Source organism: Acanthisitta chloris, unplaced genomic scaffold, assembly GCF_000695815.1.
Source record: "Acanthisitta chloris isolate BGI_N310 unplaced genomic scaffold, ASM69581v1 scaffold2747, whole genome shotgun sequence".
In the NCBI taxonomy this organism is placed as follows: Eukaryota; Metazoa; Chordata; class Aves; order Passeriformes; family Acanthisittidae; genus Acanthisitta; species Acanthisitta chloris.
This window is the reverse complement of record NW_008681905.1, coordinates 57218-70640: the sequence shown is the minus strand read 5'-3', so window position 1 is coordinate 70640 and position 13423 is coordinate 57218. Positions and strand designations below refer to the sequence as shown.

Here is a 13423-nt window from a genome sequence, read left to right as displayed (position 1 = left end):
TTCCTGCTTAGCAGGTCATCATGGGAATTTTCCTTTTTTCAGGAATATATTGCTAAGAACTTCTGCATCATGCAGTCCCAGATTGGTTATGATATTCTGGCAGAAGATACCATCACAGCTTTGTTGCACAACAACAGAAAACTGCTAGAGAAACACATCACGGCTAAAGAAATAGAGACATTTGTGAATTTACTCAGGAGAAATCGGGAGCCAAGGTTTGAAGTGGTCTATGTAACATTCTTTTTCTGTATTGATGGGCTTTTGCATTTGTAGTAGCTGTGAACCTGCTGCTGTTTCATTGCTTTGATGTCTCTTTCTTCCAGTTTTGACATGGCAGACAAAAGACCCACATGTGCAGTGTCATACTAGGAAATACCAGAGCTACCTGTAATTCTTGAGATTTGAAGATATCTGCAGTCTGGAACTAGAGCTTACTGAAAAAAAGGTTTATACTTTACAGGACAATTTTGAGCATTTAGTGACAGTTCAGACTGGGGCAAAGAGAAATGAACAGAAAGTTTGATTTCTCCTAGCTCTGCTGCTCCTCTGTGAAATTGCCACTTGTGTTGGTTCCCCTGTGACTAATCTTGGTGTAAATTACACAGATGTCAATTTTACTAAGCAGTTTTCCTGCAGATTCTGATTCCAGATCAGACCTGAAAAGGGCCTAGGGCAGTGAATATCCCAGTAAACGTGTCCTAGAGCAAATTTTGTTCCAAACAAAAAATTCTGGCTTGAACTTCAGGCAGCTGAATTTTTTTTTAATCAGCTTTAGGTCAGAATATAAAGGAAATGTTTGGAATTTTTTAATGGAAAATCTATCTGGTTTTTTTATTGGATTTTCTGTAGTAAAATTTAAAAGTACAAATATAAGCAATTAATGTACTGAAGGCTAAATATTTTCCTCTGTAATTGCAAATACCATTTTTCTCTTAATAATTAGGATATTACTCAAGGCTTGGTGCTTCACTGCTTCAATTATTTTCTATATGTCTGCAGCTGTTTTGCCTCACTCTAATCTCATTGCCTCTCCCATGCTGAACTGTGTTGGGTTTGGTCAGTACTAAGAAGAAACCACATGAGATGAGCTCCATCCCAGTGCTGAAGGGTCCCAGTGTTCATTGACACATCACATATTTTGTGGTGAAGGATGTCATAGAATTTGTGGCATAACTACATTGTGCAACTGCTGTGTCTCCAGTTCTTCAAGGCTGCAGTCCATCCATCCTGCAGGGCTGGATGCTAGAAATTTCTACTGCAGTACTGCTGAGTGGTATTTTAAGTCTCATATTCTGTTGCATCTGGTTTTTTTTGACTGCAGATTCTTGGATTATCTGTCAGACCTGTGTGTGTCTAACACCACAGCAATACCAGTAACTCAGGAACTCATCTGCAAGTTCATGCTGAGCCCAGGGAATGCTGACATCCTCATTCAGACCAAGTGAGCATCCACAACTGGAACATACCACCTTGTTGTTGTCAGCTGTGTCATTATATTCGTAGCAGTTTGCTAGTGGCTCCATTGTGAATGGTTTGTGTTTGCAGGCTGGTTTCAACACAAATGGACAATCTCTTGGAATGCCCAGTCATCTCAGATGACATGGATGAAGAGGAAGTGTGGCTTTACTGGATTGACAGTAACAAGGAGCCTCATGGCAAAGCCATCAGGCATCTGGCTCAGGAGGCGAAGGAGGGCACGAAAGCTGATTTAGAAGTTCTTACCTACTACAGGTAAAACTACCTATTCAAATGGAAGAAAATGTAAACTCTTTGAAGATGCCAATGCTGTTCTTATCCAGTTCATTTGCCAGTATAAAAGCAGTTGAAACCATCCCATGCCAGAAACTGAGATTAAAAGTTTGTTTCAAGTTTTTCCTGCTGGAAAATTTCCTGCTCATGCAGGAAGCATCATCATCTATTTTTGTTCATTACAATCATCATTAGTCTTTTCCAGCTGTATCTTGAGTTTCACTTGCTCATGACAGCTCTTTGTATCTATCATTTTGCCTCTTACCTGTTATTTTTTTGGTATTTAATTTTAGGTTGTGCTGCCTTGGAAGTAAGGCAAGCTCTGAGGGGGAAGTGCTGTGAGTGTCTTGAGGATTAGAGGGGAAATGGGACCACAGAACAGTGTCTTACCCTGATGGAAAGCAAATACCCTAAATGCTTCAGCCTTCCATTGACAGCGTTTCCTTTGAGTTCCAGAGGGAGCCCATTTTTCATGGGGGCTGGATCCTGACATTAGCATTTTTAATGGCAAGTTGATCCCTTGCTTAGCAAAGTCACTCTTGTTAATCTTTAGGCTTTATGTCAGAAAGGCTCACAACAAGCTTGTGAAATAAGATTCTGAGGTACTGATTTTTTTTGAATACCATATATTATTACCTTTTTTTAAGGTACCAACTGAACCTCTTTGCAAGAATGTGCCTGGACCGCCAATATCTTGCCATCAACCAGATTTCTGCACAGCTCTCAGTAGACTTGATCCTTCGCTGTATGTCTGATGAAAGCCTCCCTTACGACCTCCGCGCTTCGTTTTGTCGTCTCATGCTACACATGCATGTGGACAGAGATCCTCAGGAATCTGTGGTACCTGTCAAATATGCCAGATTGTGGACTGAGATTCCTACTAAGATCACAATTCATGAGTGAGTTGAAAGCGTTTCAAACTAAAGTGCAAAAGCACTTTGTAGGGGTTAGTCTCAGAACAAAATAGTTGTAGATTTCTAATGTAGATGGAACATGTATGTGTGAAAAGGTATTTTGTTGCAGAGCACAGAACTCTTAATTATTCTTACTCTTGGAGACTTAGTAGCTTTTATTCATTGAAGACTTAAATTCTGTTTTTTACTGTGTTCTTATAGGGAACAAGCTGGGGAAAAATGGAATGGCCTTTCCTCAGATCAACTGAACTTGAAGTAATCTGATTGTGTCTAACATTACAAGTTTGCTAGGCTGGAACTCAGTTTTATACCTCCAGCTCAACTGAAAGCCACAGTTGGGAGCCCAGAATTTGCAGTTAGATACAGCTACTGCCCAGAAACAGTTCACTAGGTGGAGACTTTGGCCTTAAAGTGTGTAAGCATGTGTTAAATTGAAGTGTGGGAGAAGGATTCATTGACTGAGTGGAAACTCTCTCTGGCTTCATTGATTTGATGGAGCAGCAGCACTGGGATAGACCCAGCCAGGGAGTATCTGGCTGAAGAAGCAAAGAGGAAGAAGCGCAGTAGCGCAGCAGGCAGTGTTGCTTCTGTTAGTGAGCTGAAGGACAGTTTTGACATACAGGAAAAATCAGTCCTCGATGGTGGTGCAAAGGAAGAAGCTGTCCCAGGCTGCTTTCCTGATCTGCTGTCTTCCTTGCTGAAATAGTAACACTGGCTGCTGGGTAGAGAGAACAGTTGAGACTTAGTGACTTGTTGAATTGCCACAGTGAGATTTAAGAGTGCTATCTGCCAGAACCATAGTATTTTCCTGTCTCTGTTACTCCTGCTCACTGCAACCCTTCCTGATACTGTTGGAGGGAAGGTTTATGCATCCTCTTTGTATATCTATGACAACTCAGCTGGCCTCTACCCTTCTCCTTACAGAGAACTGACAGTAATTTCATGGCATCGTGATTAGTTTGTTTTTCGTTTAGTGACAGCTTATCCTGATATTAAAGGTGTTTAATTTTTCTTCTTTCTGTGCCTTGCATTGTAGGTATGATTCCTTCACAGACTCTTCGAGGAATGAAATGAAGACGAAGTTTGCACTAACTATGGAATTCGTAGAAGAGTACTTGAAAGAAGTTGTAAATCAGCCCTTTCCTTTTGGAGACAAAGAGAAAAATAAACTTACATTTGAGGTACATCTCAGCTATTGCATCCTACTTACTGTATTCCTCATTTCAGATAAGTTGACATTAGTTTTGTCAAATTAAATGTAGTTGCAGTATAAATGTTGGTGTAAAATATCCTACAGAGGCACCACTTCCTTACTCCAGTGTTCTTGGTAAAGACTGTTACTACAGAAAAATAATATTATCTGCTGTCAAACAGCTGTATTTTTTCTTCCTTCTCCTGAGGTGATTGCATTTCAGTGGCAGGAGAAGGGATACATGGAGGGGTGAATTGCCTTATATCCTTTCTTCCTACATTAGCGAATTAGCATGTAGAGATTTTTCAATATAAGGAAGTACTATTCTCTGTGTAAGATATGAGACTGAAAGAAACACTCTGAATAACCTAATACTGTGGTTTAAATATTATTTGAAATTCCTGGCAGAAACTTTAGATAGGCCTAAATTTTCTAGATTCAAATATGATTGAATAAAGGGGAAATGCTTACAGCTTTTATAGTTCTTCCTCCAACCTACCTCCCAAGCCTTGTTTCTCCTGTCTCTGATCACCTGAAATCACCTCTGTTTAAACTTACCACAATCATCTTATTCTTCTGACTTCCATCTTCCCTACAGCTTCTGCCTCTTTAAATAATCTTATATATTTTCGCAGATGCAATTGTATCCTTTCAAGCCTTCCTAAATCTCATCTTGATCTTGCTGTCTTCTGTAATTTGACTGACCAATTGTTTTGTCTAATTCTGGCAAACATATAATGCCACTGGCCCAAGTCCAAGGCCCCCTTAAGTCAGTGGGAAGACGTGGGCTAATTTGAATGTGTTCCAGATCTGAATCTCTCTGGAAGCTGCTGTGTGAAATGCCACAGTACTGCACAGCCAAACACCACAAAGGTTGTCAATACTTGCTTCATTTTTAATTTCTTTTTCTCTAGGTGGTACATCTGGCTCGAAACCTCATATACTTTGGCTTTTATAGTTTTAGTGAGCTTCTCAGACTGACCCGGACGTTACTGGCAATTCTAGATATTGTTCAAGTTCCTATATCATCATACTTTGAAAGGCTGAGCAAGTTTCAGGATGGAGGTGAGAAAAGCAGCTAAGATTGTTATTCTAGTGTGCAATTATTTATTTATTTTAGGTTGGAAATAATTTATGGAACATCTCATTTCTCTTTCAAGATTCTTTATTCACACAAAAACCCACCTGCAGGATGTATTTCAGGCTACATTAAGATGGTCAGCTACAAAGGAACCTTTTTGAACAGAGCTGCAGCCTTCAGAACTTGTGGTTACTGCATTGGTGTTGCTGCTCCTTTGCTTGTTTGGAACTGAACTTTCGAATTTGGTTCTAAGCCTTGGTGTCCCTTGCAGTGAACATCCCAAGCAAGTTCAAACAGCATTTGCCTGTGCACAGTAATTATGATGGCTCTTGTGGCACAAGTGTTTATTAGTCGTCTTAGCACTTCACTGAAAGGGACGATAAGATGCTACTGGTCCCACAATTGCAGAAGCACCAGATGGAAGTCCAGAGGAGGCCATTCCCTGCATGTGTTTGCTAGTTTAGAATGTTCTTTTTTTACCCAGCATATAGTGCCTGTCTGACAACCCCAGAACTATACTGTATGTCCCACTGCCTTTTCTACCATGGCTTAAAACAGGATTGAAGAATGAGCATGACAGGAAGGTGCCGAAACTTAGCTGTTTAATTTTCCTGTGTGTGTGGAAGAGAGGTATGACAGTTGTGTGGGCTGAGGATCCAGGAGACTGATGGCAAATTCTGTTTTAATATGTAGCTGGTGTTGCCAGCCAGCTGGCTCACAGCACCAAAATGGATGAGCTGTCTTGTTTGAAACCATTATTTTGTATTTTCTCTGGGAGGCCTTTTCCCAGCCTTGAGTTTTTCTAATCATCGTTTTGCTCAGTCAGTCCCACAGATGCCCTGCAGGAGTGTGCCATCCTTCATAACTTTTTTCTTCTTTGAGGTTTCCACATTCTGGAGTAGTACAGACTGTCATCTCTGACCCAACAGGTCTTATGCTTGGTTCTCTTGATCTTCCCTCCATCACACTGCCAGTAGACTTTACCAAATACCTCTGGAAGTCTTTCCTGCAATGCTGTGCACACTAAGGCATGCTGTAGCTGACTGCAGTCCCCCCCAGCACTAGAGAAAAGACAGTATATTCAGGCACTTGGAATTTTGGAGGTTTTTTTAAGCATCCAGTCAGTGACCACAAATGTCTAGGCATTAGCTTTAATTCAGTAAGAACATATACTTCATGCTTTGAGCTTTGAAGTGTAGCTCTAAACCCCAGTTTTGACAAACACTGAAAGCCAGTCATGATGCCTGAGACTGAGAGTTTAGTGGTGTAAACAAATACGTTTAAATTTTGCCAAGCATCCTGTAACTCTACTGTAGGAAAATGCTACTGAATACCTGCTTAGGCTCTGTATATTTTAATTTTTAGCACTATCTTATTGCAAATTTGCATAGAGGAATATTAAATGTATATTTGACAGCAATATTTTGTCAATAATTATGCCTATTCAGAAATGCAGTTGTTCTCAGATTACAGGAAAAGTAACTTGAAAAGAGACTTGACCAAATGGAAATGTAATGTAATTCCTATTCTGCAGCTGCAGTAGATGAGAGATGGCATCTCTGTAGAAGTTAAGAATTCGGTTAGGATTTATGTATTTTGCATGATAGGTCCTGTCTTTTAGTTTTGTTTAAAAACACTGATTTCTGTGGGGGAATCAGCGCTGAATAAATCTGGGGACAGAGAGGCCTTTCCAGTATTGACATTGACTTGTTCCAGGTCAGTAGCAATAAAAGCTTCCACATCTGATTCCTACAATGTGAAGTTGTAGGGAACTGGTGAGCTTGGCTCTTTACCAGTCCACATTGTGAAAACTGTAGTCAGGATTTTGGGAAATAGATTAATGATGGGTGGAAGAATGTGGTGTGTCTTGGCTTTGGGAAACCTGTTTGGAGTTGTGCACCTCAAAATTGCAATGAGATTTTTCAACCAGCAGTCTGGAGCCTTCTTCCCTGTTTAATGTTTATTTCCTAAATAGACCCACTTAGATCAGTAAAACTACTTGCTAAGTAAGGAAATATATATGACAAGTGTTGAACTGTTGAAGCAAATCTGTAAAATGAGACATATTTTTAGGCTTAGTGAAAGTTGCATGAAGACTTAATTAACCTTTTACCTTAAGATGTTCTTTTCCATCCTTTGCTTAAATTTTGAGGCACCCTGATGGCTGAGGTAGTCCTTGATGTCTTGTATGAGTTTCTCTATCTTGGTTCTGCAAAGATTCTAAAAAGATCACCAATCATACAATGGTTTAGATTGGAAGGGACTTTAAAAACCACCTAGTTCCAGCCCCCCTGCCATGGCCAGGGACACCTTTCATTGGACCAAGTTGCTCCAAGCCCCATCCAACCTGGCCTTGGACCACTTGCAGGGTTGGAACAGCCACAGCTTGTCTGGGCAACCTGTTCCAGTGCCTCATCACACTGACAGGAAAGAATTTCTGCCTAATCTCTAATCTAAACCTACTTTCTGTCAGTTCAAAGTTTTTCCCCTTTGTCCTATTGATCCTTACATTATTGTAAATGTTATGCCTTACTTCCTTTAAAAAGCTTGATTTTAATGCTCCTGTCAGTTATGTTAACCAGAATTAAATTAGTGTGCATGTAGTTTTTAGGTGTGACCTTATTTGACAAAGACAGATTGGGGAAAGTTGGCTAAGAAACGTTTGTGAGAGAAGATCCTGGAAAAAGAAAAGATGTGTATTTTTGGAAATACTTCTTACCTAGATTGCACCCTAAAAATGAATTGACTTGAAAATGTTGGAAACAACTTTTTTTTTTCAGCCAGTGTGTCTTAACTTTTTGTGATTATTTGAAGCTTTTTTTCTGTTTCTTTTTTCCCCTTTTGGATTCTACTAAACAAAAACTAAACAAAAAAACCCCAAACCCAAACCAAATTAAAAAAACCCAAACCACAAACAAACCAAACCCAAAACCAACATGAACCAACCCTATGAATCCTCTGTGACCAAGAAGGACCAGATTTCATCCAAGACTATTAGAAATGACTATTGTTTCTCAGCCTTGCATCCATGTCTGTTCACTGCTCTTTTGTCTAGTTAACAATTTGAAGTATCTTCTTGAGGCATACTTTGATTAGCAGAGCTAATGAGGCAGTGGCTGCCTGGCAGACTGGAGTGATAATTTATGCCAGTAGTTTACAAGAAAAGAAGGGTTACAAGAGCAAAAAAGGATTTAACCCTTAGGAAAGCTGACCGTGTTAGACACACATGTCTACAGTGGAACAACTGCTGTTCAGTGCAGATTATTGCCAGACCAAAGAGGAGGTCAGTCTGAGAGCTTAATTCTGACATGAACCATCTTTCTTGCCTCCTTATTCTTTCTCACATCATGAAACCTGTGCATTAATGTGATTCCAGAGACCATTGCTCTTCTAGGAATCAATATCCGTTTTGCAGATGTAACTGAGCTAGAAGGTTTAATTCCCATGATGCTTTTTACCTTCAAGTCCAGCATGGTGATGTATGTATATTTCCGTTTGCTTAATGTCCATGGCATGAAAGCCATGCTTGACACTGCTTTGTGGTTTTAGGGATAGCCAAAATCAACAGTACCTGCAGCAGGTTAGGAGAAGGTAAAGTTTGGTGGAGTTTCACCATGGCTGGTCAGTGGTGAGTCTGTCTGCAGAAAGGGAGGACTTGTGGATATGCTCTGAGTAAGTGGAGGCTTAAGTGGCCAGATTCACTCATGGAGTGAGTAGCAAATGTATGTGCACTGCACATTGTAGGCTTTTGTGTTTGTTTTGCCTCATTAGTTGTGAGGACTGTATAAAATGTCGAAGTGACCTCACCCTGTTCTTTTAATGTCATGCATTAGGCTTTCTGTGAGGCTTACCTGCAGTCAGCTAGTTATTGAGCGATGAAAAATGGTTTAATGAAGACATAAAGTGTGATTCTTGGCCTGTTTATCGTAGGTTCTGAAGTCTTTAGGAACAAATTCTGTAGAAAACCTGTAAAAATTAATACCTCTTTCACAAACAGAGCTGTAAGGCTTAATATTTCTGGCAAATAATACACAGCTCTAAAGGGTTTGAAATAAAATGTGTTCCTTTAGGTACTGAAGTGTTGTTATTATATGTCTTAAAAATGACTGTAACTTTTCATGCAGAAAAATTAAATTGCATAAAGCAATGTAACCAAATCAGCAAAGGCAAAGAAATGTAGTGCTAAAGCTGCCATTGGATTTTTAATTTCACCCTTGGTGACTAGACATTGCTGTGCATACAGTTCCTTGCTGGAGGATCCCCAAGGACTGGCAGTGATGTATGCTTTAGGATGGCACTGAAGCTTTAGGAAGTTTATGGTGGAGCAATTGTATAGGTCTCACTGACAACCAGAGAGCCAAGGTTTTTTGGAGTATTACTGTTCTAAGTACTGCCTTAAAACCTGGTTGAACACACCTACAGTGATTGAGACAAGGTCAGGTCTGCTGAAAACTCACTTTGATGATGGTGGCAGATATCTCCTAATGCAGTAGTGAACTGGGAAACCAGCCTAAAGCTTCCCAGCACACTGGCAAATATCAGTTTTGCCTCACAAAGGCTACACTTGGTCAAAGTTAAATCTGTGGGGAAAATGAGAGTGGCTGAGGAGGACTGAGAAAGCTTTCGGATTTCATTGCGTTATAGATGGTGAAGGTCTGTAGATCATCTAGTCCCAGTTCTCCCTGCCCTGGGCAGGTACACCTCCCACCAGATTGCTCGAGGCGAGGCCTTATCCAACCTGGTTTTGAACACTGCCAGGGTTGAGGCAGCCACAGCCTCCCTTGGGCAACCTGTGCAGTGCCTCATCACCCTCAAAGTAAAAAAAGTCTTCCTAATATCTAATCTAAATTTCTCATCTTTCAACTAGGGACCAGATCAGGTGCCTATAGTTAATTTTTAAATAAGCAAGGCTGCACGTTGGCTTCCTGGCATCTCAGGGATTTCTGTGGAGCAGAGGGCTGCTCACTGTAAGGGGACGTGCCAGCCTCTGAGCCTTCCGTTGTGCATCCACCTTCAGCTACCGCTTGGTTGTCTTCCCTGTGTGTGAGACACTCAGAATGCTGTGGGTCCTGGAGAGCAAACTGAGGACACTGTGCAGCTGTTGGCTGGGAACAATTTGAAGAAAAGGCACGAATTGCCAGCTGCCTTTGACAGTTGTTTTTAATTCTGAATATGGTATTTTGTCACTTACAATCCATACTGTATTCCATAGCAGATTGTTGTTTACTTTTATATTCTGCTTTTAGAATTTTTGCAACCAGTAAATGACTTATCAAGAAAATATGTTTATGTAGAAAATGAAGTGTCAAATTATCCACTGTTTCGATTACTTGGGTGGTTGTTATTTTTTTCCCATAATTGACTCCTCTGAAAAGCCTTTCTTCTCAGAGAGGCCGTTGTGTTGTCAATCGTGCCAAATTGTATGAGATTATGTGCTACAGTTTTGTGACAGAAACTGATACTCATTAGGAAGTTGTGATCACTGTAATAAAAAGTAATGAAAAGGAGGTGCATAGTTGTCTTTTCAAAACATGACAAGCATTCTCTTCTTTCCTCTTCAGTGTCTGTCAATCTGCAGCTCCTTTAAATTACCACTTGTGTGTGGTGATTTTACTCCTCCGTTGAATAATCTTGTGAGATTGTACATTCAACAGGAGACATTTCTAATGGTTCCACTGCTTACGGAAGGCTCTTGGCTTCAGACTTGTCTTGGCAGAGGGAGGAGTAGAGACCAAGGGAAAATAGGAAAAAGAAGATTCATGGAGATTGCCTTGTGTTCTTTTCCTCTGTTGGTCCGTCACAGCTCTGAGCACTTTTGCAATGGCTTACTGGTGAGAGAAGTGGTTGGTTGCACATACTAGCACCTCACAACATTGCAATGACCATTCTCTCCCTGCCACAGTTCTCAGCCATATATAACTGTATATACCTTGAGCACAAAGAACACGCAGGTTAAGGGTGCCAGTACCGTAGGAAGGCATAGTTCAGGCTTCTCTTCACTCTTCTGTAGCACAGTGCACATGAAAGTAATCAGGGTTCACATCTACTTGCTCTCTGTCCTGTTTTAGCTTAGTTAACTACCTGAGGCAGTAAGTTAATTTTTCTTTGGTCATTGGTATTCAGAAAACACTTTGGAGATGTGACTAAGATCAGAGCTTCCTTAGTTTAGTCATTGTGGGCATATGTACTAAGAAGTTAAATCTCTTTTATTGAGCCAGTGTATTTGTCTTGCATTGTTGCAGGCTTAGTTGACATGGAGTCAGTCACTTCTTAAGCTGCAATAAGCTTTTTGCATGTCTTACCTCAGATGCATACCCTTCCCTGCTGAGGTAACTCTGTTACAGCCAAGAGAACTAAAAGCTTGGCAAGGAGAAACAGCTCCCTAGCAAAACTGCTGCTGGACCCTGATATTTGTGAGTGACAGATTTAAATCCATGCTTAACATGGTCTAGACTTTCAAGGCTGAACAGCACTGAGCATCATGGGTGCTGGTTACTTGTGGATCTTTTGGAAGAGAAGTTACTGCCCTTTCTTTATGTACACAAATGTTCCCCACGGCTTCTTTCACACAGCAGAGCAGTTCCTCTCAGTGTTGAGACATATAAGCTGCTTCACTGCCATGCATGAACGTATTGGTTAACTACTGTCTGCTTCTAAGAGATGGTTATGTTTCATCAGCACCCTGCAAAACACAGTTGTTAAAATAACCTTTCCTGAAAGGAACGCTGAATTGCTCCAGTATTATTTTAACTCTGGAAATGTTTTCCTCAAGCCTGTTTTGTGTGAATTGAAAATTATAGTAAGCATCAGGCAGTTAATTAGAAACTTTTCCAAGATGGGTGTACCCATGACACCTTGTCTCACTGCTGTAATTGACAGAAGTAATACAGTATTGAGTCGCTACCCATTTCAGCTGTAAATACTGGACTGGATTAAGTAGACTTTTCTCTCACTAAAATCCTTTCCTATGCATTAATGAAATAGAATTTGAAATGGCAGGGATAATAAGTTTCACCTTAATCCTCCTTTGTTTTCCCACCTCTATCTGTTGAGATCAGTTTCATGAAGGCCAATAGTAAAGGAATATTTTGGACAGAGGGTTTATCTTTACTAGCAATGCCACTGGGAAGCAGCTTCATAGCCACCACTTACTGGTGTGTACCATCTTTGACCACTGGTGTTCTGTGGGTAAGAGGAGAGGAGAGCAGTCATCTCATTTCTTCTTATTTTCTAGATGCTTTTATAGACTCCATTATCACATTAGCTGAGTGCCTCACAGTCTTTGTCATTACAGGCCTCTCACTGCCCTTTTTAGAGGTAGAGAAAGTTTATGGAGGTCATCCTGAAATGCAGAGAGAATGACTAATTCCTTGGTCACGGAAGGAGTTGAATCCCATCCCCTGCTGTGCCCATGCAGCACCCCAGTGATAGCTGAGAAATAAGCAAGATAAATGCTCTAGGCAAAATCCCAGATTTCTTTCTCCAAGAATATGAGGTTGACTCAAGATGTTGTCTGACTCCTTATCCAAAAGGCACTAACTTTTCTTCGAACTTTACACCAAGTAGACTTCAGTTTTGAAGGGTGAACAGGAACTTTTCAGGTTAAAGTGGAATTCTTCTGCCTCATTTGGGACAAACTGCAGTTGTATCTAATTTTTGAGAAGAATATCTTCTGGACTTGTCTTAGACTTAAGTGGTTTAATTATCCTTAACCCCATTGACTAATATACCCATTGACTCAAGTTGTTTTATAAAGAATTCTTGAGCTTTGCAAATAACTTCTATTGATATTTGTTTGCACAGCTGAGTGAAAGGGGGTTTGAAAACCTGTTGTGAGAGAGAGGATGATGACTTCTCAACTGAGATGTAGAGCATGAAGCAGCGGCGCAACCTACAGGTCTTGTTGTGGGCTTAGCCATCAGCCTTAAGGACAGGATGAAATGACTGAGGTCATTTATTTCATGGTTTGAAGATGAAAAAGATGCAAAAAGACAGTTTAACTGAAGGCACTTTTAAAGTTGAAGGTCCTTCACTCTGTACACTAGCTTTACACGGGTGTACTGAATGGTGGTCAGCGGAAATAAATGTTTAACACACTGGGAGAAAGGTGTTGGGGAGTGAGAGAGATATCCACACTATGTTATTCCCAAGCTGTTTGATTTGATTTGAAAGGATTTTCATTTTGCATCAAGAAGTGTATTTGGAATGATTTTGTTTGCTTGACGCTGGTGTAAGCAGTTAGAACTTTCTGTGCCTGCCTAATGTGAGGATCCAATCCTTAGTCTGACATCTAGGTGTTTTTTCCCTGGCATCATGCAAAGTCAGAAGTACCTTTTTTCCTCTCCTTTGTAGGGACTTGAAGTATTATTTTCAAAAGACCAATTCAGAGTGATTGCACACCAGACCAGATGCCGAATGGGACCTCAAACCTGACACTAATCTGCTTCATTCACTTTGAAAAAGCAAATTCTTTGTGTGTTTTCCTTT

At 40.5% G+C, this 13423-nt stretch overlaps 1 protein-coding gene across 1 annotated transcript in view; it reads left to right on the top strand.

Moving 5' to 3' along the window:
* The window catches only part of LOC103805612 (inositol 1,4,5-trisphosphate receptor type 2), a gene marked incomplete at its 3' end in the record, with an annotated part of 88032 nt that overhangs the window by 30968 nt on the left and 43641 nt on the right, over window positions 1-13423 (top strand). The window contains exons 11-17 of the mRNA XM_009078268.1: window positions 43-215; window positions 1322-1441; window positions 1546-1731; window positions 2397-2648; window positions 3700-3844; window positions 4770-4906; window positions 12130-12143. Coding sequence (XP_009076516.1) covers window positions 43-215; window positions 1322-1441; window positions 1546-1731; window positions 2397-2648; window positions 3700-3844; window positions 4770-4906; window positions 12130-12143 — 1027 coding nt within the window. The remainder of the gene's footprint in view (window positions 1-42; window positions 216-1321; window positions 1442-1545; window positions 1732-2396; window positions 2649-3699; window positions 3845-4769; window positions 4907-12129; window positions 12144-13423) is intronic.